The sequence below is a fragment of the Callithrix jacchus genome, chromosome 20, assembly GCF_049354715.1.
Source record: "Callithrix jacchus isolate 240 chromosome 20, calJac240_pri, whole genome shotgun sequence".
Lineage (NCBI taxonomy): Eukaryota > Metazoa > Chordata > Mammalia > Primates > Cebidae > Callithrix > Callithrix jacchus.
In genome coordinates, this window is record NC_133521.1 from 41,618,934 (window position 1) to 41,646,453 (window position 27,520).

At 53.7% G+C, this 27,520-nt stretch overlaps 2 protein-coding genes across 20 annotated transcripts in view; both read left to right on the top strand.

Annotated features, from left to right (window-relative positions):
• The window catches only part of OSGIN1 (oxidative stress induced growth inhibitor 1), a 39,689-nt gene extending 37,019 nt beyond the window's left edge, over nucleotides 1–2,670 (top strand). For all 11 annotated transcript variants that reach the window (XM_078357850.1, XM_078357849.1, XM_078357852.1 and 8 more), the window contains one exon: nucleotides 1,411–2,670. In XM_078357850.1, the coding sequence (XP_078213976.1) occupies nucleotides 1,411–2,332 (922 nt within the window). In that variant the 3' untranslated portion in view covers nucleotides 2,333–2,670. The remainder of the gene's footprint in view (nucleotides 1–1,410) is intronic.
• A 1,401-nt stretch (nucleotides 2,671–4,071) lies between these two features.
• NECAB2 (N-terminal EF-hand calcium binding protein 2) overlaps nucleotides 4,072–27,520 on the top strand; it is a 46,892-nt gene continuing 23,443 nt past the window's right edge. For 6 of the 9 annotated variants that reach the window (XM_035282734.3, XM_078357857.1, XM_078357858.1 and 3 more), the window contains exons 1-6: nucleotides 4,663–4,884; nucleotides 7,850–7,874; nucleotides 13,922–14,030; nucleotides 16,222–16,247; nucleotides 16,393–16,490; nucleotides 26,256–26,392. In XM_035282734.3, the coding sequence (XP_035138625.3) occupies nucleotides 4,678–4,884; nucleotides 7,850–7,874; nucleotides 13,922–14,030; nucleotides 16,222–16,247; nucleotides 16,393–16,490; nucleotides 26,256–26,392 (602 nt within the window). In that variant the 5' untranslated portion in view covers nucleotides 4,663–4,677. Of the gene's footprint in view, nucleotides 4,165–4,662; nucleotides 4,885–7,849; nucleotides 7,875–13,921; nucleotides 14,031–16,221; nucleotides 16,248–16,392; nucleotides 16,491–26,255; nucleotides 26,393–27,520 lie in introns of those variants that run through there. The other 3 variants (XM_078357860.1, XM_078357862.1, XM_078357861.1) reach the window with 2 other exon arrangements.

The following is a 27,520-nucleotide window of genomic DNA, read 5'->3' on the forward strand; positions in this document are numbered from 1 at the left end:
CACAAGCTACGCAAATTAACTCATCTAAGGTCACACAGCGAGATACAGGGAGGTGCTAGGATGATGCCAAAGCCTGTCATTCAACCCCACCAGAATGGTCCTGCAGTCACTGACCCGGAAACAGTGGCAATAAAAACAACAGCAATAAAAGACCTCCAGCTGCTGCTGTGTGGACTGGGAAGGATGGTGAGGGCTTCACGTGGGAGTTTTTAAATCAACTTTTAAATTCACTACATATAGGCTGGGTGTGGTGGCAGGAGCCTGTAATCCCAGCACTTTGGGAGGCTGAGGCAGGTAGATCACTTGAGGTCAAGAGTTTGAGACCAGCCTGGCCAACATGGGGAAACCCTGTCTCTAATAAAAATTCAAAAATTAGGCTGGGCGCGGTGGCTCGTGCCTGTAATCCCAGCTACTTGGGAGGCTGAGGTAGGAGAATTGCTTGAACTGGGACCCTGGAGGCAGAGGTTGCAGTGAGCTGAGGTTGCGCCACTGTACTCCAGCCTGGGCTACAGAGTGAGATTCCATCTCAAAAAAAAATTTTTTTTTCAAAAATTAGCCAGGTATGGTGGTGCACACCTGTAGTCCCAGCTACTCAGGAGGCTGAGGCAGGAGAATCACTTGAACCAGGGAGGCAGGGGCTGCAGCGAGCTGCGATTGCACCACTGCACTGCAGCCTGGGCAGCAGAGTGAGACCCCGTCTCTAAATAAATAAATAAATAAATTGACTATGTCTAGAAAAGTACGTAACTCCTATGAGTACATGTTGATGGAGTTTGCCGAGGTGGGCACAGAGATTCAGTTAACAGAACCCTCCCCAGAAGCCCCCATGCCCTTTCCCATCAGGATCCCCTCCCCCGTCCCCGGAGGTAACTCCTCTTGGCATCCAGTGCTATAGATGAGTTCTGCCTGTTCCTGAACTTTATAAAAACAGAAGCATACCGTACTTAATCCTTTGAGGTGACAACCCTGGCAGCCCATCCTTGCATGGCACTTCTTACCAGTCAGGTTCCAGCCTAAGTACTGTGTTTTATCAGGTCACCAAATCCTCTCCACAACCTAATGAAATAGGTCCTGCCATCAGCATCTCCCTCATTTTGCAAACTGGGGAAAAAGGCACAGCTCCCTGATGGTAGAGGCAGGACTCAAACCCAGGCAATGTGGCTCTGGAGGCTGCACTCTGCACCCCACCCTACACCACCTCTCCTGGAGGAGGTGCCCTTCTTAGCTCCATTTTACAGAAGAGGAGACTGAGGCCTGGAGATGCTGAACTATCTGGCCCTGTCCTACAGCTACAGCCTACTCCAGCTCCAGGGCCTGACACCGCCCTGGACCTCTCCCATCCCACCCAGCCCCCCAAGCCGCCAGCCCCTAACAGTGTCTGACTCTGGCCTCCTGCATCCTCCCCCACAGAGGCCTTCGCAAGAGCCGGGCTACGGCTGGGGACATTGCCCACTACTACAGGGACTACGTCGTCAAGAAGGGTCTGGGGCATAACTTTGTGTCCGGTGCTGTAGTCACCACCGTGGAGTGGAGGAACCCCGACCCCAGCCCTCTCTTCCAGGTGAGCGGCTTCCTGACCAGGGACCAGGGCCAGCAGCCCTTCTCGCTGTGGGCCCGCAACGTGGTCCTCGCCACAGGCACATTCGACAGCCCGGCCCGGCTGGGCGTCCCCGGGGAGGCCCTGCCCTTCGTCCACCATGAGCTGTCTGCCTTGGAGACGGCCACGAGGGTGGGGGCAGTGACCCCAGCCTCAGACCCTGTCCTCATCATCGGCGCGGGGCTCTCGGCGGCCGACGCGGTCCTCTTTGCCCGCCACTACAACCTCCCGGTCATCCATGCTTTCCGCCGGGCCGTGGACGACCCCGGCCTGGTGTTCAACCAGCTGCCCAAGATGCTGTACCCCGAGTACCACAAGGTGCACCAGATGATGCGGGAGCAGTCCGTCCTGTCGCCCAGCCCCTACGAGGGCTACCGCAGCCTCCCCAGGCACCAGCTACTGCTCTTCAAGGAAGACTGCCAGGCCGTGTTCCAAGACCTCGAGGGAGTTGAGAAGGTGTTTGGGGTCTCCCTGGTGCTGGTCCTCATTGGCTCCCACCCCGACCTGTCCTTCCTGCCCGGGGCAGGGGCTGACTTTGCAGTGGACCCTGACCAGCCACTGAGCGCCAAGAGGAACCCCATTGACGTGGACCCCTTCACCTACCAGAGCACCCGCCAGGAGGGCCTGTACGCCGTGGGGCCGCTGGCCGGGGACAACTTTGTGAGGTTTGTGCAGGGGGGCGCGCTGGCTGTGGCCAGCTCCCTGCTAAGGAAGGAGACCAGGAAGCCGCCCTAACATCCGGCCAGACCCGCTGGCTGCCAGGCCCTGAAGAGGGCAGAGATGACCACACACCTGCTGGATCCAGAGCACGCCCAGCAGCGCCCCAGGGAGGGCTGTCAGCCTGCACAGCTGGCCTTTGGGGTTAAGAGGAGTGGGGGGCCCAGGCTTCTCTGGACTTAGACCAGTGTCCGAGGTGGTAACAGTGGCCGCGGGGTCGGCCTAGACCTAGGATTTTGGGGGAAAGCTGCTAGTGTGAGCTGGGATCACCAGCAGCAGCTGCGCACCCAGCCAGGAAGCCTGCACACCTGCGCCTTCCAGAAGCAGGTCCCAAATAAAGCCAGTGCCCACCTACACTCATGCATCTGAGGACTCTGTGCTCACGGAGGGAACTGCATTCCTGGGACCCTGCACTGCGCTGGAGGGAAGGAGATTGTGGGAGGAGTCCTGGGCCATGTGGTCCTAGATGAGATCCATGGCTGGGGCCTTGGGGTGCAAAGGATGGTGCCCCAAGTGTGGGAGCAGTTGAGCGGGCAGCTATACTGGAGCCTGGGGACAGGAGTATCAGGTGTGTGCAGGGAGTGGTGTCCAGGAGGGCACTGCAGCCCCGCCACCCTCCAGCCTGTTCCAGGCCCCCCTCCTCTCTGTTCTGCCACGCAGCCTCCTTTCAGTACCTCCTGCTAGCCAGGTCCCTGCCTGCCCCAGAGCCTTTGCACAGAGGGTCCTCAGCCCAGGACACTTTCCTGCCTTTCTGTAACTCCTCTTCCTTGGAATCTCTCAGCATGAGAATCACTTCGTCTTGGAAGCTGTTTCTGACATAAACCCCTCCACTGCCACCGGAGCAAACACTCCTCTCATAGTCCAAGGTGTTTCCTTTTCATAACAATTCAGTTTTAGTTTTCTATTTTTTTATTTTTTGGAGACAGACTCTCATTCCATCGTCCAGGCTGGAGTGCAACGGTGCAATCTCCGTTTATTGCAACCTCTGCCTCCTGGGTTCAAACAGTTCTCCTGCCTCAGCCTCCCAAGTAGCTGAGATTGCAGGTGTCCCCACCTCGCCCAGCTAGCTACTGTATTTTTAAGAGAGATGCGGGTTCATCATGTTGGCCAGGCTGGTCTTGAACTCCTGAACTCAAGTAATCTGCCCTCTTGGCTTCCCAAAGTGCTGGGATTACAGGCATGAGCCACCACACCCGGCCAGCAGTTCAGTTTTAATTGTTCATTTATTTGTGGAATCACTTCAGTGTTTGACTCTGCCCATTTGGATGTAAGCTCCAGGAGGCCAAGGACACCATCTGTTTTGCCCATTGCTGGAACTGAGCACTTGGGCACGTGCCTGACACCTAGTGGGTTTTCCTTAACGCATCTTTTAAATGGATGGATGGATGGATGGATGGATGGGAAGATAGGTGGGTGGATGGATGGGAGGCAGGATGGGTGGGTGAGTGGATGGATGGATGGATGGATGGATGGATGGATGGATGGGAGGGTGAGTGGACGGGTGGTGAATGGATGGGAGGGAGGAAGGGAGGATAAAAGCATGGGTGGATGGGTGGATGGATGGATGGGAGGGTGAGTGGACAGGTGGGTGAATGGATGGGAGGGTGGTGGGTGGGTGGATGGATGGATGGGAGGATGATGGGGGGTGGATGGTTGGGAGGGTGGGTGCATGGACAGACAGACGGGAGGCGGAGGATAGATGGATGGATTGGAGGGAATGTGGGAGGGTGGGTGGGTGCATAGATGGATGGGTGGGTGGAGTGTGAAGGAAAGATGTTCTGGGGTGAAGACTGGTTCTGGGAGTTGTGAAATGAAGGGGACAGCCTGAGGGGGCATGCGCCCCGCTGGAGGTAAGGGTAGGCCCGGGAGGGTGTGACGGAGCCGCGGTGCGTGGGCGCCGCTCCCAGGGCTGGAGCCGGCAGAGGGCGCTCTGGGCTCGCCGGACACCCGCGCTCAGGCCCCTGCAGAGCGCCGCGAGTGGGAGGGGGGGGACTTTAGAAGCGGGGGCAGCAGGAGACTTTTGGGGACCAGATCCCAGGGGAGCCGCCCCGCCCCCAGGCCTCAACTTCCCCTCGCCTCCGGGCAGCTCCTTCTGTGGCCGTGCCCCGCGCCCCGCGCCCCGCGCCCCATCGGGGAGTCCCCAGGCCGGGTGCCCGTCCGGCGGGGGTGGGGGCGGCGGGGAGCGGGCACGTGGCTCAGGGTCCGGCCGGCCCGCCCCCCCAGGCGCCGGCCAGTCCCCGCGGTGTCCGCGGCCGCGCGGGCATTGGGAGGGAGGGCGGGGCCGCGCGGGGAGGGGGTCGTGCGGGGGCGGGCCGCGGCCAGGCGGGGTCGGCGGGCTTCCGGGCGGCGGCGGGCGCGGCGCGATGTGCGAGCGGGCGGCGCGCCTGTGCAGGGCCGGCGCGCACAGGCTGCTCCGGGAGCCGCCGCCGCAGGGCCGAGCGCTGGGCGGGCTGCTGCGCTGGGTGGGCGCCAGGATGGGCGAGCCCCGGGCGCCGCTGGCCCCCGCGGACCCGGCGGACCCGGGCCCCGGCCCCGCCTCGCCGCGCGGGGGCACCGCCGTCATCCTGGACGTGAGTACGCGCCGGCCGGGACCCCCGCCGTGGCCTCTGCCGGGATCCGGAGCCCCCTCCGCCCCTCGGGCGGACCCCGACGCTGCCCTAGCTCGCCTCCGTAGGGACCCGCGAGGCCCCCCTACCGGGACAGGAGACCCCCGGCCCCTCCCCGCCCCTCCGCGTCCCAGAGCGGGAGCCCCCAGCCCCGCCATGTCCGGGCCGGTCTCCAGCCCAGTCCTCTCCCTGGACCGAGAGACCCCCTCCTCCGTTCCTCCACCCGGGCTCCTCGGGGTCCCTGCCCGCCCACAGTGGGGATCCGTGAGCCCCCGGACCCGGCCATCGTCCCCCGAGTTTTGTCCCAGCCAACCCCCCACCCTTTACCCTGCGGGACACGAGCCCCTCGCGGTCGCCAGCCCCCTCCTCCTCTCCATCTCGGATCCTGTCGGGAGAGATACTTAGTTCTGAGGCCCCCAACAACCCCTGCCTGGCTTCGCTCTAGACCTTGAGCCTTCCACCTCATCTCACGCCCAAAGACCCTTTGCCCAGCCACTGCCACTTTACAAGTGAAGCCCCCTCCCCACCTTCTGTCTTCTGTCTCCTTTACACACTGTCAGAGCCATCGCCTATCAGCCCTGAGCCGGGACTCCTCTGGCTTCCCCACCCCGCCCTTCCATTCCAAGCCCCCTCCTGTCCTCTGTTCCCTTCCCCACACCCTCTCCCCTACCGAGAGCTGGGTCCTCTTCATTTACCACTCACCCCTCACCCCTTCTAACTCCCCTGGGACCCAAACCACCTACCTCTGGGAAGCCAATGTCACCCTCCCCCTCGCCCCACCCGGGAGGGAGGAATCTTCAGGGAGTGGGTCGGGGGAGGAAGACTTCTCCAGGCAGAGAGCGCTGGGAGGAGGTGGAGGAGGCGTCTGGGGATGTGGACTGGGTGTTTCAGCCAGGGTCCTTCCAGGGTGGGGCTGGGGGCTGCCTCTGGCTATGTGGTGGGTTTCTGGGAGAGTTGGAGGTGTGTGTGAGTGTGTACACGCACGTGTATCGCAGATCCCTGTGGGGGGGGATTCTCTCCCTTCCTCTCTCCTCTTCCCTGCTCCTGGAACCCTCTGTGGGGTCTGGACTGGAAGGGCTGGACAGGGCTCGGGGAGCTCTAGAGTGCCACACTCACAGGCACACACACACACACACACACACACACTCACTCACACGCTCGCTTAGGCACGCACACCTGTGCAGCCACTCCCTGCGCCAGGACCTCAGCAGAGCTCTCACTGAAAGTCCTGGGCTGAGCCCTGCCACCCCAGGCTGCCCTTCAGGGAAGCCCTTTGGTGGGGCTCTGAGCCTCCCTCTCCTCACCTGCCACTTGGAGTGATGAGCCGGTATGGGGCGGGGGGTGGGGTGCTCGTGTAGACTCCTGCAGCTGGCTAATGTTACCAGGTGTTAGCCCTGCCTTGTCACTCATGTGTTCAGCGTTCCTGCCCAGAGTTGGCACCTGCCTGGTTCCTGGCCTCAGGGGGGGGATCTGGGATACCTAGATAGGGACCCCAGCTTTGAGGGACCTTGCCCAGTCAGGAACAGGGTGTCGGGTGCCCAGGCTGGAGCTTTGAGGAGGACCTGGGGGTCTGAGGTTTATCCAGGAGGAGAGGTGATGTTTGAGAGGTCCTCCGGAGCTGTGCTTCAGTCCCACACCACCCAGGCACCTGGAAATGGCCAAGGGTGCCCCTGTCTCGTTGCTTGGAGGGATGGAGGGCGGCGGCTCCTGTCCTTTTCCCCAAGGCAAGGACCAAGTGGGGAAGGGTCAGTGAGTATTACCTCCTCCTCCTCTGTGGCTGACCTGGCCCCAGCAGCCCTCCCTGGTGTCTAGGGAAGTGTGCACGTGTTGCTCCCCCTCCCTGGATCTCAGCACCCTCCTTGCTAAAACAAGCCGGTAAGAGTGGGGTGGGGCCACTCCAGACCCTGGGATCCTTCTGAGGCTTTAACGTGTTGGTTACAGTGAAGGGTCTGAGTGCACTACAGCACAGAGTAGGTGGGACACCTCCCATTGCAAACAAGCTTCTGTGAATAGCAAGGTCTTAGCGCACAGGTGTCAGTGCTGAGTGTGCCTGGGAAGCTTGAAAAATGCTGAAATCAGAGCTGGCCTTACAGCAGCTGATTCAAGCCTCCTGGGGTGTGGCCTTGGCTGAGGAGGTTTGGAAAGCGCTCCAGGGGATGGTGTTGGAAGGGGCTGAATGTTGCTTTAGAGTCTCAGCCTGGCAAGCGGCACCTGCCAGCCTGACCTTGAGGGAAGGGAGTACCTCTGTCCCAGGGATTTGGATGTCACTGGAAAGGCAGGAAGACGAGACACCTGGTCTCTAGGTTCAGGCCAGCGTTGGGGCTGCCCCCACCTATCCCTGACTAATGCAGCCAGAACCTCATGGAGGCTGCTTTCCTGAGCTCCTAGCATCCTGTTTTCTCCTCCTGCACCCCAAAATTAACCCCATCCTGCCTGTGGCTGTCGTTGGCACCAGGCCTTGCAAACACCTCCGTTGCACTTAACCCAACCTCCCTGGAAACACACCAGGGGTTCTGGAAGGACTGCGGTGGTAAAAGTTGTGGCGCTCCCTGGGACGCTAATTTAGAGTGTGATTGTGTGCGGCTGTGCGTTTGTTTAGCGGTAGGTGAGGCCAGGTGGACTGATGACTATGTATGTCCACCTGCAGGGTTGGTGGTGGGCCTGTGTGTGTCTGTCAGCGTAGCCGGGGGCAGGCTGGTGGTGCTGGCAGCCACTTCCACGTAGGCGAGGGGAGGACCTCTGCCAGTAACATGCTTCCATTGTTCCCCCAGATCCCAGCCCAGGGAATGGGAGAGGGAAGGGGAGCTCAGCTTTGCTGGGCCCTAAACTGCTCCTGGGAGAAGAGAAGGATCCCAGTATCTGGGCAGAAGCCTCGGGAAGAGCTTGCCTCTCCCTGGCCCAGGGCTAACTCAACCTCTCTTTTCTGCAGATTTTCCGCCGCGCGGACAAAAATGGTGAGTTTCTTTTCCAGGCTGCCTGCCGCCCTGCTCCTATCCTCGTGCTTCCTGGGGAAGGGATCTGGGAAAGGAGACACAAGCTACCTTGAGCCTCAAGGTTTGGAGGGCAGGGCTCTGAAGTTAGAAGGCCAAATCCTTCCGCTGCTCTGTGCCTCGGTCTCCCTAGCTGTAAAATGGGAATCCTGGTAGGGCCTATTTAGTAGGATTCCTCCACCTCGAGGGCTCAGTAAGTCATGTCTGTGATGCCAAGAACGACGGCTGGCCGTGGTAAGTGGTGGGTGTACTTTAGGCCTTTTTGTAGATGGGCTGGACCAGAGGAGCCCAGGCTGGGGCCCAGGAAGCCCCCAGCCTCATGCTAGGCTCTTGACAAGCCTTGAAGCACTTCTTCCTTGTAGCAGCCTGAGCAGTCGGGGTTCTTACCTCTGTTGACACCATAGTGGTCCAGAGAGGTTAAGCAGTTTGCCCCAGGGTTGCCCAGCTGCGTGAAAGAAGAGGAGGCTCTCCTGCACACCTGGGCCCTTTTCCCGGTATCTCTTAGCCTCTTCAAAAATGGGAGCATGTAATCCCAGCACTTTGGGAGGCCGAGGCGGGCGGATCACAAGGTCAAGAGACCGAGACCATCCTGGCCATGGTGAAACCCCGTCTCTACTAAAAATACAAAAATTACCCGGGCATGGTGGCACACGCCTGTGGTCCCAGCTACTCGGGAGGCTGAGGTGGAAGAATCGCTTGAACCCAGGAAGTGGAAGTTGCAGTGAGCTGAGATCATGCCACTGTGCTCCAGCCTGGTGACAGAGTAAGACTCCGTCTCAAAAAAAAAATATGGGAGCAGCCCCTTATTGTGGCCACGGAATTCATAGCACTCGGCTTCTGCTGAGTCCTTGGACAGGCTCCACCTGCAGAAGGTGCTTGAGAATAAGTCCGTTTCGGAAGGCCCAGCTGAGCCTCAGCTAACAAGCGCCACACCTTCTTGTAGACACCGTAGTCACTATTACAGGCAAGCACAGCTTGCTGTGCGCTTCAGCTGAGACATATTCTCTCTCTGGGCCTCGGTTTTCCCGTGGCTAAAGTGGCGCAGTAACACTTGCCCTGCCTGCTTCCCTGGGTTCAGGGGAAAAGCCAGGAAGGAGGCGTGGGGACAAATGGTTTTAAAGCGTTTTAAAAACAAGTATTTTTCAAGTACCAACCCTGTTCAGGGGAAGAGCAGGCAACAGAGACCCTGTGACCTGCCCCCGGGCCCTTGGTCCCCAACACCTCTGGCCCCAGTTCCTCTCCTGCACAAGTTGAAGCTGAGGATGGCAGCTCTGGCCTGGGTCCCCAGCACTCCGCCTCATCCCTGGGGGTTCCTGTTGACATCTACCAAGGATGGTGGCAGCGTGGAGTTGGAGCCTGGAGTTGGGTGGGGGGTGGGTGGGCAGGGGCACAGGTCTGAGCTGGAATCAGTTCCAAGGAGTCTCCTACCTTGCCCTCCGCATCCCTGGGGGTGATGGTGACTGCTCCCAGGCCTCTAGGGATGAAGGCCCATCAGTAGTGATTCTATACAGAGCAGAGGAGGAAGAAGACGGTCATAGGGAGATGAACTGACCCTGGAAAAACGGCCATAGCATTGCGGGCTGAAAAGCCTTGGAGATGAGCCAGGGGAAGTCAGGGGGCTGTCCCCTGAAGTGGAGTCTTTGGCAACCTCAGCGTCATTGCCTGTGTGCTGGCCTGGCTCCTCCAGCAGGTTGAGAGGCAGGGTTTTGGGTTTGTCGCTTGTCCTGGGCCTGATACCCAGCACACTGTAGGGCCTCGGTAAATGTCTGTAGACTTGGTGGAAGTGTTTGTTGGTTGGTTTCTCGGTGACTCAGCAGCGTGTGGCTGTTGGCGGTGCATGTGTCCGGTGTGGGTCTCTGCGCCTGCTGCAGAGCATGTGTGGGCCTCCAGCCATGCTGTACATCCCAAGTGTGTGTACAGCTTGTGTGTGTGCGTGGCTTCCTGGGTGTGCAGTCCGCAGAAGCCGTTGCAGCGTATACACATGGGCGGGAAGTACCTGGCCACCCGTTGGGCACAGATGGGGTTCTGTTTTTGCTGCGGGCTCCTCCCATCAGAGGCCACCTGTTTACCCCCGAGCACAGCTGTGGGACCCTCAGTTTCATTCCTGCAGCCACCACAAAGGCCGAGCCTGTTCCTCCTCCTCAGGCCTTCCATCTTCCCAGCCACCAACATGTAACCGGCGGGGGCTGTCACCGGGGTGAATGTGGGTGTGACATGTGCTTCCAACAAGAGCGTCCCAGGTCCTGGGGCCTGACTGCCTGGGATCAAGTCCTGGCTCAGTGGCATAGTGGCTCTGACCTCAGGCAAATCACCAAGCTCTCCAGCTTCAGTTTCCCTATTTGTACACGGGAATGATAATGACTGCACCTACCTCAGAGGGCTGTCTGAGGACAGAGTTGCGCTCCTCGCTTGGCTGGTTGAGGATGTCAGTCAGTCCCAGCTGCTCTGCATCAAATGGCTGGGAATTGGGAGTCTGCAAGTGTGGCTTGTCCAGAGGGGTTTGATTCCCGGTGCTCGGCAGGGAGTCAGGTCTGATGGAGGCTGCAGCAGTCACTGAACATCTATTGTGCACCAGGACGTCCATGCGCTTTCTCCTTCAGTCTTCACTGTGATCCTACCGAGACAAGAATCAACCCCACCCTCTTTCCAGATGACAAAAACAAGGCTTGGAGATGGCACATGACATTCCTCACATGGTCGGGGGGCAGTGTGCAGGCAGGTTCTGATTCAGTGCAGCAGCTTAAAAGCCTTGTCTAGGAGTGGGGTGGGACTTGGTGTGGGTGTGGATAGGGGGTGGTGTCTGTGGCATAGAATAGCTGGGGAAGGAGGAATGAGTGTAGGGGTGAGATTAGGTGTCAACGGGATGCTGGTGCAGGGAAGGGAACAGGAGTGCAGGGGTGTGGGTGCAGGGATGGGAACAGGAGTGCAGGGGTGTGGGTGCAGGGATGGGAACAGGAGTGCAGGGGTGTGGGTGCAGGGATGGGAACAGGAGTGCAGGGTTGTGGGTGCAGGGATGGGAACAGGAGTGCAGGGGTGTGGGTGCAGGGATGGGAACAGGAGTGCAGGGGTGTGGGTGCAGGGTTGGGAACAGGAGTGCAGGGGTGTGGGTGCAGGGATGGGAACAGGAGTGCAGGGGTGTGGGTGCAGGGATGGGAACCCGGAGTGCAGGGGTGTGGGTGCAGGGATGGGAACAGGAGTGCAGGGGTGTGGGTGCAGGGATGGGAACAGGAGTGCAGGGGTGTGGGTGCAGGGTTGGGAACAGGAGTGCAGGAGTGTGGGTGCAGGGATGGGAACAGGAGTGCAGGGGTGTGGGTGCAGGGATGGGAACAGGAGTGCAGGGGTGTGGGTGCAGGGATGGGAACAGGAGTGCAGGGGTGTGGGTGCAGGGATGGGAACAGGAGTGCAGGGGTGTGGGTGCAGGGATGGGAACAGGAGTGCAGGGTTGTGGGTGCAGGGTTGGGAACAGGCATGCAGGGGTGTGGGTGCAGGGATGGGAACAGGAGTGCAGGGGTGTGGGTGCAGGGATGGGAACCCGGAGTGCAGGGGTGTGGGTGCAGGGATGGGAACAGGAGTGCAGGGGTGTGGGTGCAGGGATGGGAACCCGGAGTGCAGGGGTGTGGGTGCAGGGATGGGAACCCGGAGTGCAGGGGTGTGGGTGCAGGGATGGGAACCCGGAGTGCAGGGGTGTGGGTGCAGGGATGGGAACAGGAGTGCAGGGGTGTGGGTGCAGGGATGGGAACAGGAGTGCAGGGGTGTGGGTGCAGGGATGGGAACAGGAGTGCAGGGGTGTGGGTGCAGGGATGGGAACAGGAGTGCAGGGGTGTGGGTGCAGGGATGGGAACAGGCATGCAGGGGTGTGGGTGCAGGGATGGGAACAGGAGTGCAGGGGTGTGGGTGCAGGGATGGGAACAGGAGTGCAGGGGTGTGGGTGCAGGGATGGGAACAGGAGTGCAGGGGTGTGGGTGCAGGGATGGGAACAGGTGTGCAGGGATGGGAACAGGTATGCAGAGGGTGCAGGTGTGGAGGCTGATAGACATGAGCACACAGGGGACTGCTTAACACTGATGCTAGCCCTGCCTCAGGTGTGCACAGGAAGGACTAATGGGATGTCTCAGCGGAGTGAGAGATGGGGGTGCAATCTCAGAGGAGCCCCCAGGCTGGCCTTAGGCATTAGAGATTGTGGGATCAAAGGCTCAGGGCTGACATGTCACAGTGGCTCCTGTGACAGGCTTGTTTGGCTGAGATGGACACCAGGCGCCCAGTCCCCGTGGGAAGGTTAACATGAGGGGCCTGACTGGCATCCTGGGACATAATCCCAGAGGGTGGCAGAGGGCTGAGTGCCACACAACATTTCCCTCCAGGGACATGGGCTCTGACAGGCTCTTGGCATTTGAAAGGTCATGGAGACAGAGACTGAGTTCTTGCTAATTAGCAAAGACACCTGCAAATGGCCCGCTTGGGGTCTCAGGCAGAGGTACTGGCCCATTTGGTCTAATTGGCCTGGGGAACTGTATAAGGCATGTTTTTCTCTCATTAATGGATTCATTAGGTCCGTGGTCAGGCATTCAGGGTAAATGTCAGCCGAAGGCTTTGTGAGGGGCACTTTGCCAGCCTCTGCCTGCTCTCCCTTGGTGCAGAGGGACTAAGTGCCTGGGCAGGCGCTTGGGGAGATGAGGCAGCCAGAGGGAGGCTGGGCTTGGGGCTCACAAAGACTCCCCCTGTCGTGCCCATGCTGATCGCTCCCCACCGAAAGTGGGGGTGCCTGCCCACCCCCGGCTGGGTAGGTGGCGTTCTTGCCACAAGATCCTACCTCTGGGTTGGGTTGAGAGCCTGGACTTGGGAGCCAGATGGCTTGGGTTCAAGCTTCAGCTGTAGGATCTAGGCACGTTCCCTAATGGCTCTGTGCCTCAGTTTACCCCTCTCTAAAATGGAAGTGATAGTCCTATTTGTGTCATGAGTGTTAGGAAGACTAAGGAGTGAGCACGTGGAAGGAACCCCACATGTGTGACTGCACTGTGACTCCTGGGTTTTGTCTTCAGTCTTGCAGAAGACACTTGGAAGATGTCCTCTGTCACAGGATACAGAGAGCCGTAGCTTTGATTTCACGTATCGAGGCTGATCTTGTAGACTTTTCGTGGTTAGGTTGTGGGTCTTTGTGTGTGTGTGGTTGGTTTGGGGTTTTTTTGGTTTTGCCTTTGAAAGTCAGAAGTTCTTTCTTCCCAGTGACCTTGAAATCTGAGCTGGGATGTTGGGGGCATCTTGGGGTATTGGCCCTAGCCCCCCATGCACACATGTTCGTATTTTCTACCGGACTCTGATATTTAATGCTTTATGGGGTCAAAGAGAAAAAGGGTGGCATGAAACCATGGCAAGATCTGAGGACCCCCCTCTACTGAGCTTAATCTCTCAGCCTGTGTTGAGCTAGGGATGTGGGGAGACCACTTGGCGTTTGGAAGCTATGGAGTGGCGGTTCATCCAGCTGCCGGGTTTGGATCCACTTCTTACTGATGGTGTGACATTGGTGGGTTGCTCACACTGTGGCGGGTTGCTCACACTGTGCCGTCTTAAACACACAGTGTTTTACATGCCTCCAGGTGGCCGTGTAAATTGAATGAGAGAAAATTGCCTGGCAGGGGGCAGATAGTCTGTATTCATTGAATGCGTGGAAAATGCAGAGTGCATGGTGAGCCCAAGGAAACTAGGTATTGCATTATTATTGGTTTGAGGGTTAGCTGTGAATAGGCATTGGTCTGGGAATGGGCTGGATGAGGCAGTGATTCTGTGTGTCCTGGAGTTTACTGGTTAATGTGGGAATTCGCTGGATGCGCAGGGATTATCTGAAATGGAATTTGTCTTTTAGTTTGGGAATTACCTGGGAGGGCAAGGATTATCTGAGCTGGAGTTTCTCTTCCGTTCAGGGCATTGCCTGGACTCGGGGGCCTTGTGTGCGCGAGCCTCACCAGCCTTACTTCTGCAGACACTAGCTGCTTTCCCTGCTTCCTTCCTTGCAGATGATGGGAAGCTGTCCTTGGAGGAATTCCAGCTCTTCTTTGCAGATGGCGTCCTCAATGAGAAAGAACTCGAGGATCTCTTTCACACGATTGATTCTGACAACACCAAGTGAGCCTCAGTCCTGGTTGGCAGAGCAGTGGCACGTGTGGGTCACGGAGGAGGCATCTTTTCATCTAGTCTCCATTCGTAGTCCCCTGCAAAGGGCAGGAGAACTGAAAATTCCCAGATGTGCTCATCCAAAAGTCAGCTCTTCGCTGCCTGGGCTGACTGGGGCTTGTGCAGATTCATATTGCATTGGCTGCTATCACAAGTGGGTCTCTTCTGAATGCACATGGCTAACTAGGGAGAGACTCCCAGCTTTGCCCAGTGGACACGGGATTATGACAACAGGAAGTTGGCAGTAACTTTGTCCTTCAGCCAGCTTCAGCCAGCAGCCAGTTCTGACCCAACCCCAATGCCCGTGCATCCTCCTAGTCCCGATATTAACTGTGAGGTTGAAACCCACCCTAACACCAACTCCTCTGTTAAAACAAAATGGAACCAAGTAGAAATCCTAACTTAACACGGCATCTGCCATTGTACCTTGTCAAACCTTTCCTCCAGCCCAGTCATAACCCTAACCTGCATCTTGGAATCGGCCAAAAACTCTGGCTCCAACCCATGTCTAAACCAAGTGTGAAATGCACATTCAACTCAGACTTACCCTTGATCCTTTCCAACCTCAGCTCCAATCTTGCCCTTTTCTTGGGATTCCCCAGACAGGATGAAGTCTGAGCTCTCTTCTCAACCCAACCTTCAGGAGAGTCAGAGCCCCACCCAGGCTCCTTTCTCAGACATACTTGGGTGGTGAGGACCAGAGTATCTGCAGGGCTGCTTAGGTCACACTTGGTAACTTGAGGTTCTCTGAGACTGGCTAGAGATGGCCTGGACAAGTAGCTCCCACCAAACCAGCGTGCAGGGGACAGAGTACAATGATGGCTTGGACCAGTGGTTGGGACTGAGAGTGTCCTGGGGGGCAGTGGCTGGGGACCAGGATGGGGTGAGTGGAGCAGGCACCGTCCTCTGGGAGAGGCCACTTTAAAGAATGACTTCAGTTTGCAGACCTCTCCCTGGGGCCAGATGGAGATTTCTGAACTGTCACTGCAGCCTCCTGGGGTGCTTTGAAGGGCCAGGCGGGTGCTCATTGATTTGGGCCTTTTCTTTCAGGGTCTTTTGTGTAAGGGCCAGCGGGGGATAGAGGAGCGGGCGGAGGTGGAGAGAGAAGGAGGTGCTCGTTAGAGAGTACGTGTGGGTGGGTGTGGGTGCAGGGAGGACGCACCATTATGGAAGGTCAGAGCTCTAAAGACATGCAGGATGAATCTCCCCAACATTCCCTAAGGCGTGAGCCCCGAACATCAGCTCCTTGGGTTGCTAAATAGATTTTGTGCCCAAAACAATGTACAAACCATCAGAAAGATTTGCGAAGCACTGAAGCAGAGTGACGGCATCGCTTTCTGCAGGACTTGCGAGAACTCTGAATATGAGCTGGAGATCGCAAGCACCTCCCAGCAGAGCATGCAAAGCCCGTGAGCGCAGAGTCACCAGGCCACGCAAGCCTTCTGTGCTGAGCGCGGGCGCCACTGAGCATGATGAGGGACCTCAGCCCAGGAAGAGCCAACTGTGTACTGGGTCCCCTGCTTATCCAGACCATCCCTAGCCAGTCCCAGAGGGCCCCCACTTATCAAATCTGCTCCCAAGCTGCAGAAGCCCCCTAGTTCCCAGCACTGTGCCCCAATCTTGGGGCTGGTGCATGCGCCTTCACTGCTGTGAGGGATAGGTTCATGCTCAGCCCTCTCCCCCAAGAAAGGACAGGACCCTTCTCCAGGCTGCTGGAATGGGAGTGTGGGACCCAGGGGCTGGGACCAGAACAGGAAGGGCTCTGCCATGCCCCCAAGGACTCCAGGACCCAGCAGGCAGGGTCGCTCAGGGCGTGGGGCAGCCCGTCGCAGTAATGGGACCTCACCCTCCCTTCCTTTACCCCTTTCCTGGCCACTGGCTTGGCCCTACCCTTGGCGTCAGTTATTCATGATGGGGTTAGTGGACTCAGGAAACAGAAGGGTGGATGGTGTCGGGGGTAAGACAGACATGAGTCCAGCTCGGCCCTTCAGGGGCAGGGGTGTCACCTGCCTTCTGTGCCCTCATCTGTAAGGTGGGGCTTGTGCGGCCAGCACACAGGCTGTAAAGAGCGGGCAGGGTGTGTGTTTCACAGGCTGCGTGGGGCCAGGCCTGCTGACCCTTCTTCCTGTCTCTGTCTCTGCAGCCACGTGGACACCAAGGAGCTATGTGGTAGGTGCCTGGCTATGCCAGGACCAAGATGGGGGTGCCGGGATGGGGCTGGGGGAGAAGGGCCTGAGGCAGGGAGGCTGGGGGTAGTGCAGGTGGGAGGGGCAGGATTTCCTGTCACCCCTCACCTTTGCATTCCTTTCCCCAGATTATTTTGTGGACCACATGGGTGACTATGAGGACGTCCTGGCCTCCCTGGAGACCTTGAATCACTCTGTCCTGAAGGCCATGGGCTACACCAAGAAGGTCAGCGGGTATAGGTGACCCCAGGGGTCCAGGGCCCCAGGGCTCCAGTGCTGCTTCTGTTCCACCCTTGCCCAAGGGTGTCTGGATTTTTAAAGAAGGGGACCATGGAGGCCTGTCTCAGGGCTCCTCCAAGCAGCTGAGATAAACTGTGAAGGGAGAGGAATGGCTTGGTGAAATGGCTTTGGTTGGGAGCAGGAGGCATTTTCCTGGAGTCAGGCCTGGTCCAGGGCTGGGGTCCTAGAAAGGGCAGCTGCAGTCACCCTGTGCCCTAAGGGGTCCCCGACAGGTGCCATCCCTTCCAGGGCAGGCTTAGGAGACTGGAAGTGGGGTCGGGCGGGGTGTGCACATCTAAACCCAGCCCTCTATCCTGTTTTTGATGCTCAGCACCTGGTTTAATCCTCACAGCAACCCTATGGGTGGTTACTATCACCTCTCCCATCTCACAGCTGTGGAAACAGAGGCTCACAAAGGTGAACTCAGCAGAGTCCCAGCCAGACAGCCATAGCTCCTGGCTGGGACGAGAGGGAAAACTGAGTCAGGGACCTGGCAAGAGGCATGGGAGTGCAGCATGAGAGTCCAGGCATACCCAGGAGGCAACTGGAGAGTCTGTCAGCCAGGAGCAGAGGGCAACCTTTGGGCACAGCGATCCAGGCCCATGGGGAGGGACACACAGGTGCCCCAGGCTACAGCCACCAGCACCTGAGCTGTGGGAGCCCAGAAAAGCCCAGCCCCATCTGCCGGTTGAGGCCGGGGAGTTTAGCTGATAAAGCCAGCTAGACCTGGCTGAAGGATTTCCTTTTCTGAGCCTCAATTTCTCCATCTGTGAAATTGGAGACATCACCTTATGAATTATGAAGTGCTTCAGAGATTGAGCAAAGGCCTCTGAGCTGTCAGGCACAGAGCAAAGGCACCAACCAGCTGGTTGTATCAATGAGGCTCCTGTGTGTCTGCTCAGCCAGAAGCTAAAACCCTTTCGTGTGACTTCCTGTGCTTCTCAGTTACTGCTCACCACGTACTGGAGAGTTCCTGTCTTGCCATGTGTCTAAAAATAGTTGGGCCTCTTTCTGAGCCTGCACGATTCCACACTTCCATTTCTGTCTTAGCGTCATGTTGTTTTGAGCCTTGCTGTTTTAGTGTATATTTTAATACCATGTAAAACCTGTTCGCTCCGATTATTAATCTTGTAGAATATTGTTTGATATCTCAAAATATCAAGGTGTAGGCAGTAGATTAGAAGGTGGCATGGAAAGATCCCAGGCTTCCGAGTCACCCAGACAAGGGTGGCAGCCCTAGCTTTGCTCCACACAGGCTGTGTGAGATCACCACATGCTCACAGGTGACCCTGGGCAATGGCAGTCACCTCCTTGAACCTGGGTTTTCTCACCTTAGAAGGGGCCACATCCTAGCCATGCTGTGAGGCATTCGTAGTATCCATGGTTACATCTTGATCTTTGGGAAGACTTTTCAGGAACATAACAGAATTCTCCATCAGTATCTGCTGATACAAGTTAGACTAGTTTTAGAGATTTTGCTCTCAGAAATCATACGTTTACGATGTCAGGGGTGGTCTTCCTTGGGTTTCTTGGCAGTCATGATGATGGTAGGTTGTTGCATCTGTGATGGGCATTTCTTTCTTTCTTTCTTTCTTTACTTTTTTTTTTTTTTTTTTTTGAGATAGAGTCTCACTCTGTCTCCCAGGCTTGAGTGCAGTGGTATCTCAGCTCACTGCAACCTCTACCTCCCGGGTTCAAGCAATTTTCCTGCCTCAGTCTCCCAAGTAGCTGGGACTACAGGTGCGCACCACCACACCCGGCTAATTTTATATTTTTAGTCGAGATGGGGTTTTACCATGTTGGCCGGGCTGGTCTCCAACTCCTGACCTCAGGTGACCTGCCAGCCTCGGCCTCCCAAAGTGCTGGGATGACAGGTGTGATGTGCTTGGCATTTGTTTTACCTGGGTGTTTCCTGATTTGGGTTTGTAGAAGCGCAGCTCCTCGGTTGTTGCTTTGAATGCTTTCCTTGTCTGTGCTGTCTGCTTTCGTCAGGCCGTAGCATCTGGTACGAAAGAGTGCCGCTGTCTCTGCGTTCTAACACGCGCCCCTCTCACTTCCCCGTCTCCCCTGCAGCATCGTGGTGGGGCCCGGCCAGGCGTGCTTGTTGCGCTCCTGATTTTCGAGTGCGTCTCTAGTACTTCTCTGCTGATTATCGTATTAATACCAGCTCTTATTTTAGAATCCTCATCAGCATGTTGGAGAAATATTTCTGCGTTCCTTTTGTTCCATTTTGTCTTAGGAGGGTGGTGGTGAATTTTTTCAGATGCCTTTTGGGTATGTTTAAATGCTCATATGGTTTTTTTCCCTACGCTATTGATGGGGTGGATGCTATTTTTAGATTTTCTTGGATCGAACAATGCTTAGCTCCCTGCGATCAACCCTAATTGGTACATTAGTCTTTTATCACACTCGTCAGTCCTTGTCACGAGCCGAGCGTTTTGTCTCATCTCCGTTGGGAACGGAGATCGGATGATAGCTTGGGAATGACTTTGTGAGGTAGTTTTGCATGTTTTCTGCGTATGAATCAGCTTCTCTAACATAGAATCAGTTTTCTACATGAAGATAGAATTTATCTGTGACTCTTGGGTCTAGGTGTTAAACAGGGCAGGGGATTATTTTCATAGTCATTTTAAGGTCGGCCCTAGTTTTAGTCAACTTTTTCACTTATGTCCATTGTATATTTTTATACAAAACTGCCCTGGCCATGGTCAGTTTTACAATCAGTCATACATGGAATGTTCTAATGATTTTTTAAAATCTAAAACATTGACACAAGCAGGCAGTTACTGCAGATTAGGTTCAATAAAACACTGGCTGCTGGGCCCCGTGGCTCATGCCTGTAATTCTAGCACTCGGGGAGGCTGAAGTGGGAAGATCAGTTGAGCCCAGAAGTTCAACACTAGCCTGGGTAACATAGTGGGACGCTGTTTTCACCAAACAATAACAACAAAATTAGCCAAGCATGGCGGCCTGTGACTGTAATTTCCACCTACTTGGGAGGCTGAGATGGGAGGATCTCTGGAGCCTGGGAAGTCTAGGCTGCAGTGAGGCTCATCCTGCCACCGCACCCCAGCCTGGGTAACAAGAGAAACCCTGTCTCTCAAAAAACAAAAATGAAAAGATAAAATTTGCTGCTGCCGCTCAGATCTTAAGTTTCTCCTGTGTTTCTACTTTTTAAGCCGCCTATTTGACAGTTTTGCCTTTTTTAATTAGCTGTTTCTAATAACAAGCTCCTGGCATGTGGATTTAAATTTCATGACATGTTTTTCTCATTTATTTATAGTTCCTATCATTATTATTTCCTCCCTCTTATAACCTTAGGCTTGTTGTTTTTGCTGTTCTTTTTCATATGTGAAATAGAATGGTTTTTTTAAATATAATGTTGGAAATGTTTTAAATTTAATGGGAACTGGGCATGGTGGTTCACACCTGTTATCCTAGCACTTTGGGAGGCTGAGGCAGGTGGATCACTGGAGGCCAGGAGGTGGAGACCAGCCTGGCCAACGTGGTGAAACCCTGTCTCTACTAAAAACACAAAAATTAGCCGGGCATGGTGGCAGGTGCCTATACTCCCAGCGACTTGGGAGGCTGAGGCAGAAGAATCGCTTGAACCTGGGAGGCGTAGGTTGCAGTGAGCCAAGATCACACCACTGCATTCCAGCCTGGGCAACAGGAATGAATTTCTGTCTCAAAAAAAAAAAAAATTACTCTTGATGTTCCCATAGCAATCACAGATGTGAATGTGCAGTATTTTCACGCTCTCTGTTCTTTGAGCAGCCTTGGTATGTTTTCATTTATTTTTCAGTTAATTGTATTAAGATAAAACTGAATAACCAGAAAGGTTTCTATGCTATTCATGTAATGTATTGAGATTTTTGCATTAATTTGTGTTTGTTTCTGTAACTGGCTCATGAATGCTTGAGAAGATGTGGACTGTGTTTGCAGAATTATCAGATTTGAAAATAGCTATCCTTGCTTTGTTATGAAGTATGTGCTGCTAAGAGACAATTTTTTTGAAGGTAAAATGATGTTTCTTCTGTACGTATTAAAATATACACCTCATTGGCTGGGTGCAGTGGCTCATGGCTATAATCCTAGTACTTCTGGAGGCCAAGGTAGGTGGATCACCTGAGGTCAAGAGTTTGAGACCAGCCTGGCTAACATGGTGAAACCCTTTTTCTACTAAAAGGGCATGGTGGCATGCACCTGTAATCCTAGCTACTTGGGAGGCTGAGACAGGAGAACCGCTTGAACCCAGAAGGTGGAGGTTGTAGTGAGCCGAGACCCCGACATTGCACCCCAGCCTGGGCAACAAGAGCAAAACTCTGCCTCAAAAATAATAATAAAATAAAATGTGCACATCAAAGGTTTTCTTTAACTCAGTATGAGAATCTGTAAGATGTTGGACGTGGCTCAAAGGACCATGCAGAGAACATGTGCACTAATATGTAGGTAAATGGTGGTTCTGAGATCAGTTGGTGAATACGTGCAGAGCTAGTCACTGTGCCACGGCAACAGCCATTTGCCCTGTGGAGAGTGCCGGAGAAAATTCCTGTGCATTTCTGTGGAAGATAATTTTTTTTTTTTTTTTTTTTGAGACGGAGTTTCGCTCTTGTTACCCAGGCTGGAGTGCAATGGCGCGATCTCGGCTCACCGCAACCTCCGCCTCCTGGGCTCAGGCAATTCTCCTGCCTCAGCATCCCGAGTAGCTGGGATTACAGGCATGCGCCACCATGCCCAGCTAATTTTTTGTATTTTTAGTAGAGACGGGGTTTCACCTTGTTGACCTGGATGGTCTCAATCTCTTGACCTTGTGATTCACCCGCCTGGGCCTCCCAAAGTGCTGGGATTACAGGCGTGAGCCACCAAGCCCGGCCCGAGAATTTTTTTTTTTTAAGACGAGGTCTTTCTGTGTTGCCCAAGTTGGAGTACAGTGGCATAATCATCACTCACTGTAGCCTCAACTTCCCAGACCCAAGCCATCCTCCCACCTCAGCCTCCCAAGTAGCTGGGATCACAGGTGGAGGCCACCACTCCTTATTTTTTTTTATTTTTTATTTTTGTAGAGACAGGGTATCCCTGTGTTGCCTAGACTGTCCTCAAACTCATAGGCTCAAGCAATCCTCTCCCATCTTGGCCTCTCAAAGTGCTGGGATGACATGCGTAAGCCATCATCCCCAGCCGGAAGAGAACTCTTTGAATTATTATAAATCATCTATATCCACGGAGTTCTAAGAGTTCCTGCAGGGAGAGTAGGAGGGGGTGAGAACTGAAAAATTACCTAGTAGGTATGTGTCAGTATTTGGGTGACGGGTACACTACAGTCTTTCAGTCGCCACCAGGACATGATATACCCATGTCACAAACAGGCACATGTACCCTCTGAATGTGAAATAAAAAATAAAACCCGACTTTCTGTCCTCTGCTTCCCTCCTTTAACAAGTTCTCAAATCCATCTTTCAATTAAATCCATTGTGGAAAACAAAACAGCATAGCTCCAAAATAAGAAAAGACTCAGATACACTAGAGAAACAGGAAACCCAGGAGTCGTTCCTGTCCATTTCAAAGACTTTCACTCTTCTTTCTAGCAATGCCCTTTGTGTCTGTGCTCATTACTGTCTAATGTATCTGTCCTGTGGGACAGCGGGGAGCTCATTTCTCATGCGAAATTGCATTTCATCGTTAAATATTTGTGTTTCCCATGGTTTTCCTTCCTGTGTTTTAGCCGTGTTGCTTGATGCATATAGACTTCTGTTACAGTATTTTCATTGTATAAACGGCATGTAGTTGATATGCAAAATTTGGGAGGTAGAGATAAGTATAAAGAAAAGTCAAATCACTTCTAATTCCCACTATCCCTAACTACTGGTAACATTTTAGTTTATTACTTGTAGCCAATTTTTCTTTTTTTTTTTTTTTTGAGACATAGTTTCGCTCTGTCACCAGGCTGGAGCGTGATGGTGTGATCTCATCTCATGCACCCTCTGCTGCCCCCCCCCACCCCGATTCAAGCGATTCTCTTGCCTCCGCCTCCCGAGTAGTTGGGATTATAGGTGTGCGCTACCACACCCAGCTAATTTTTGTATTTTCAGTAGAGACAAGGTTTCACCATGTTGGCCAGGATGGCCTCAATCTCTTGACCTTGTGATCCGCCCACCTCAGCCTCCCAAAGTGCTGGGATTACAGGCGTGAGCCACCATGCCTGGCCTCCTTTAGTCTTTTTTCCATGTGTATTTCTTAAATTTATAATCTGTGTATAAAAATTTACTTCCTGCTCATTTACTTAATTTTTTTTAACATTTTCTCTATGTTATTAAAACTTGAAAAGCATCATTTAAAATATTTTAATTTACTTTTCCTCTTTTGTTAGGTATATGAGATTATTTCCAAGTTTTTGCTATTATGAATAATATGTACTTAATACTTTGTGGCAAATGTATTTATCCATATTTTGCACTATTTTGGGGGGATAATTTATCAGGATTGAGGAATTACTGGGTTAAAGAATCTGAGCAGTTTATGGCCCTTGACATATAGCAAAATGGTTTGATCAGATGGCTGTAGGCATCGAAGTCCCCATAGCTGTACGCTCTCCCGGCGTGTGAAGACTTAACAATGGCATGTCCTTGTTACAACCAGCGGGCTTTTATCATTACATTCCTGCCTTTCTTGGGCAGTCCTTTCTCATTTAAATTCTAACCTGATAGTGATATTGCAGCTTGTCCTGTTCATTCAATCGCAGTTGGTTACTGAATCTTTGCATGGGCTTTTTTTTTTTAAGAAGTCCTTTGTGCTACCGCTGCTTTGGTTTAGCTGTGCCTCTGGTGGACCTCGTCCAATCAGATCTGGGACTGTGTCTTTATAGAAGGGAGTTCGGGCTGCCTTTTTATTATTGTTTTATTCGGTCTAACCGTTGTGTTTTATTCTTTTTTTTATGATTTTTCATCTGTTACATTTTACCTTTTGGTGATACGTTGATATCCAAAAGGTAATGAATTATGATTTGGAATGTACAGTTCCTAGTATTCACTTTATTAGTTACTTTAAAAAAATACATCATTAACATTCTTAATTCTACTTTTATACTTAGCTAATAAAAAACACATTCTCGCCAGGTGCGATGGTTGATGCCTGTAATCCCAGCACTTTGGGAGGCTGAGGCAGGCGGATCACAAGGTCAAGAGTTTGAGACCAGCCTGGCCAACAGGGTGAAACCCCATCTCTACCAAAAATAAAAAAATTAGCTGGGCATGGTGGCGGGAACCTATAATCCCAGCTACTTGGGAGGCTGAGGCAGGAGAATCGCTTGAACCCAGGAGGCGGAGGTTGCAGTGAGCGTCTCTTTATCTTCCCTTTGGGAATAAAAATAATTTTTATGATTTTAGGCTATTTTTTCTACACTTTATTACTGAATCCAGTACAGTTGAAATTACATCATTAGTTAATTTCAACTATACTGATTAATGTTTTTATTTCCTAACCTGTAACCTTAATGTTTAATTTGAGTGATTGTTGTTACTGCTTTTCACAGTTTCTCTATATGAAGATCTCTCTCTAATTCAAACCCAGATGACTTAGGACAAATTCTCAAGGATTGTTTGCAGAAAAGGTGCTCATCTAGTAAAGTTTCAGAAATTTGCACATTTCTAGATATCTACCAGTTAGCTGCTCTACAAATGAGTAACTTGTCCACTGGCTGCAAAATTTCTTCGTCTGAGCCTTTCCCTGTGGAGTCTATGGAGCCGGCCTTTTGTCTGAGGCAAACTCAGTCCCCCCAGCATTGTGTCATATGCCCGTGTAACAAGGGCACTTGTACCCCCCCTTACCAAATCTGGGATTGTATCTTTACGTGGGGGAATGTAGGTTACTTTTCACTTGTGGTGGAGGAGACATCAGGAAAACCTTCATTTTTCACTCCCTGAAAAATAACTCGTCTTCCTCGGAATTCAGCTGACGGTAACACTTACTGATGCCTGACCACGTCTTCAGTCGCTGGTCTGGGTGCTTTTAACACAGTCCAACTCATTTTTCTGCTTGATCACTTCTGGCAGCCATTTTATTTGTGTTTAAATATTTTACCAAGTTATGTCTTCATGTCCGTTTTTGGCCATTCGTGTGTCTAGAGTCTATTGATCACTGGATCTTGTGTGGTTCCAGCTGTCTGCTAGGAAGGATAATCGGTCATTTATCAGGCTGCTGGAACCTGACGTACTTTGGGCTGTGAACTCGTACTCTGTCAGAGTTTGTCCCCAGCAGGCCCTGGTCTGGCCGTCGGCATGGGGCGTCCACCTCCGCCACGCCTTAGCTGTCTTCCCATGTGCCCCTCCCCCTCTTCCTCCATTTCTGAGTCTCTCAGCCGTGTTTCCCATTGTGCAATTATTGCTAATTAATTCCCAGTCAGAGTGATGGATGGTTTAATTTGCTTTCTTGAGGGCCCTGTTTTTCCTTGCCTTGCCAGGGACTGGGCAGAATTCCAAGGTGCCTGGGGCAGGTGACTCGGGAAGGCGGGGTCTTGGCAGAGGAAGGCTTGGGAGATCCAGGATCCCCCAACACAGCATCTTTTTCATTGTCTCGTCCTTGAGCGATGTGGATAAGCAGAGACTTCTCCCTTCTGCTGTGAAACCTTTTGCAGCCCAGAGTGCCTCCCCTGGATCCAAAAGCCTTGAAAAATAGCCTAGCAGAATCTCAGGACAGAAGTGGAAATTCTATTCCACATGACAGAGCAAAACTTGGAGAAAACTCTTTTTCTTCTTTTCCCGAGAGTTCCCCTGGTCGTGGCATCTGCAGAGATTCCCTCTCTGATTCCCCCACGAGGCTTCTGTCTGGCCTCCTCCTCTCGATTACTAAGCCCCGGCCCTTTCCTCTCTTGAGCTGCTGTCGATTCTCTTCTGTCTTCTTTCTTCGTGGTAGCCTGGAGATCCAGGAGCCCTAGGAATCCTCAGAGGAGGAAGGAGGGAGGAAAGGTGGTAGATTCTTATTTCCTGATCATTATCCTTGTCACACCAACGACAGAACCACCGATGACCACTATCATCACTGCCACCATCACAGTCTCTTTATTGTGGCACCTACCGTTGTTGCTTTTTTTTTTTTTTGAGACGGAGTTTCGCTCTTGTTACCCAGGCTGGAGTGCAATGGCGCGATCTCGGCTCACCGCAACCTCCGCCTCCTGGGTTCAGGCAATTCTCCTGCCTCAGCCTCCTGAGTAGCTGGGATTACAGGCACGTGCCACCATGCCCAGCTAATTTTTTGTATTTTTAGTAGAGACGGGGTTTCACCATGTTGACTAGGATGGTCTCGATCTCTTGACTTTGTGATCCACCCACCTCGGCCTCCCAAAGTGCTGGGATTACAGGCGTGAGCCACCGCGCCCGGCCTGGCACCTACTGTTGATTGAGACTTCGCTGTGTGACAGGCCCTGTGCCCTTTAATCTTCACTCCAGCCATGTAAGACAGATACAGCAGTGATCCCATCATACTCGGGGAGGTCACAGAGCTAGTGAGTGGTGAGACCAAGGTTCAAATTTGGTCTCTAAACGTCTAGCCTCTGCGCTGGACACGCTACGGCCTCTGAGGTGCAGGAGGCCGTGGGGTCCTCCCTTCCCATTACAAGGCAAACGTGTCAATACCAGCTGTCCCCCGACACCTGTGCTAGACCCCAGCTCCAGTTTCCCTCCCCTTCCCCTCAGTGCCCCTTCCCTTCGGTTCACAGGTATATGAGGGCGGGAACAATGTGGACCAGTTTGTGACCCGCTTCCTCCTGAAGGAGACGGCCAATCAGATCCAGTCACTGCTCAGCTCCGTGGAGAGTGCGGTGGAGGCCATCGAGGAACAGACCAGCCAGATCCGGTGAGTCGCTGAGCCCCTGCAGGGCACATGGGGGCATGCTGCACACGCACACCCGCCCACCTGCTGCTTGGTGGGGTGTCTGTGTACCTAAGAGCTGGGTGACCTTGGGCAAGTTGTGGGAACTCTCTCTGCCTTCAGTGCTCCCTTGTGTGATGTGGGTACCATTAAGTACCTAAAACCGCAGCCGCAAGGATTGAACGAGACGGTAAGTGCTGAGGGGAATGCGTGGAATACATATTTATTAGCACAGTGAAGACTGATTGGTTTTTGCCACATCCACATACTGCTTATTTATGCAGAACTATTCTGTTGTTTGGCCCATATCTTATTTTATGATTTATTTTCTTTATTTTGGACAGAGTCTCCCTCTGTCACCCGGGAGTGCAGTGGCATGATCTTGGCTCACTACAACCTCGCCCTCCCTGGTTTCAAGTAATTGTCATGCCTCAGCCTCCTGAGGAGTTGTGACTGCAGGTGTACAACACCACACCTGGCTGATTTTTGTATTTTTAGTAGAGACAGGGTTTTGCCCTGTTGGCCAGGCTGGTCTCGAACTCCTGGTCTTACGTGATCCCCCTGCCTCAGCCTCCCAAAATGCTGGGATTACAGGCGTGACCCACTGCGCCTGGCCTATTTTATTTTTCGACACAGGATTTCACTGTGTCACCCAGGCTGGAGTGCAGTGGCACCATTGTGGCTCACTGCGACCTCCAACTCGGGCTCAAGCGGTTCTCCCACCTCAGCCTCCCAAGGAGCTGGGACTACAGGCACACAGTCCCACCAGACCCAGCTATTGTTTTAAAAGTTTTTGTAGAGATGGGGTTTCGCTATGTTGGCCAGGCCGTTCTCCTGGCCATAGCAATCCTGCTGCCTCAGCCTCCCAAAGGGCTAGGATTACAGGCATGAGCCACTGCACTGCTGAAAATTAGAAATCACTGTGGGAAATGGCACATGGTTATAATAACTGCACACTCAGTATCACATGCCGTAAGTGAAGTCACTGTAAAAATAAGCACCTGTCGTTTCCTGCGCTCCAGCTTGAATCCTGAGGCTTGCTGCTCCTCTGCTAAAATGGGAGACCAAGAAATGGGAGAGAGGTGTTGAAGACAGTAGTAGCAAGTTAGGACT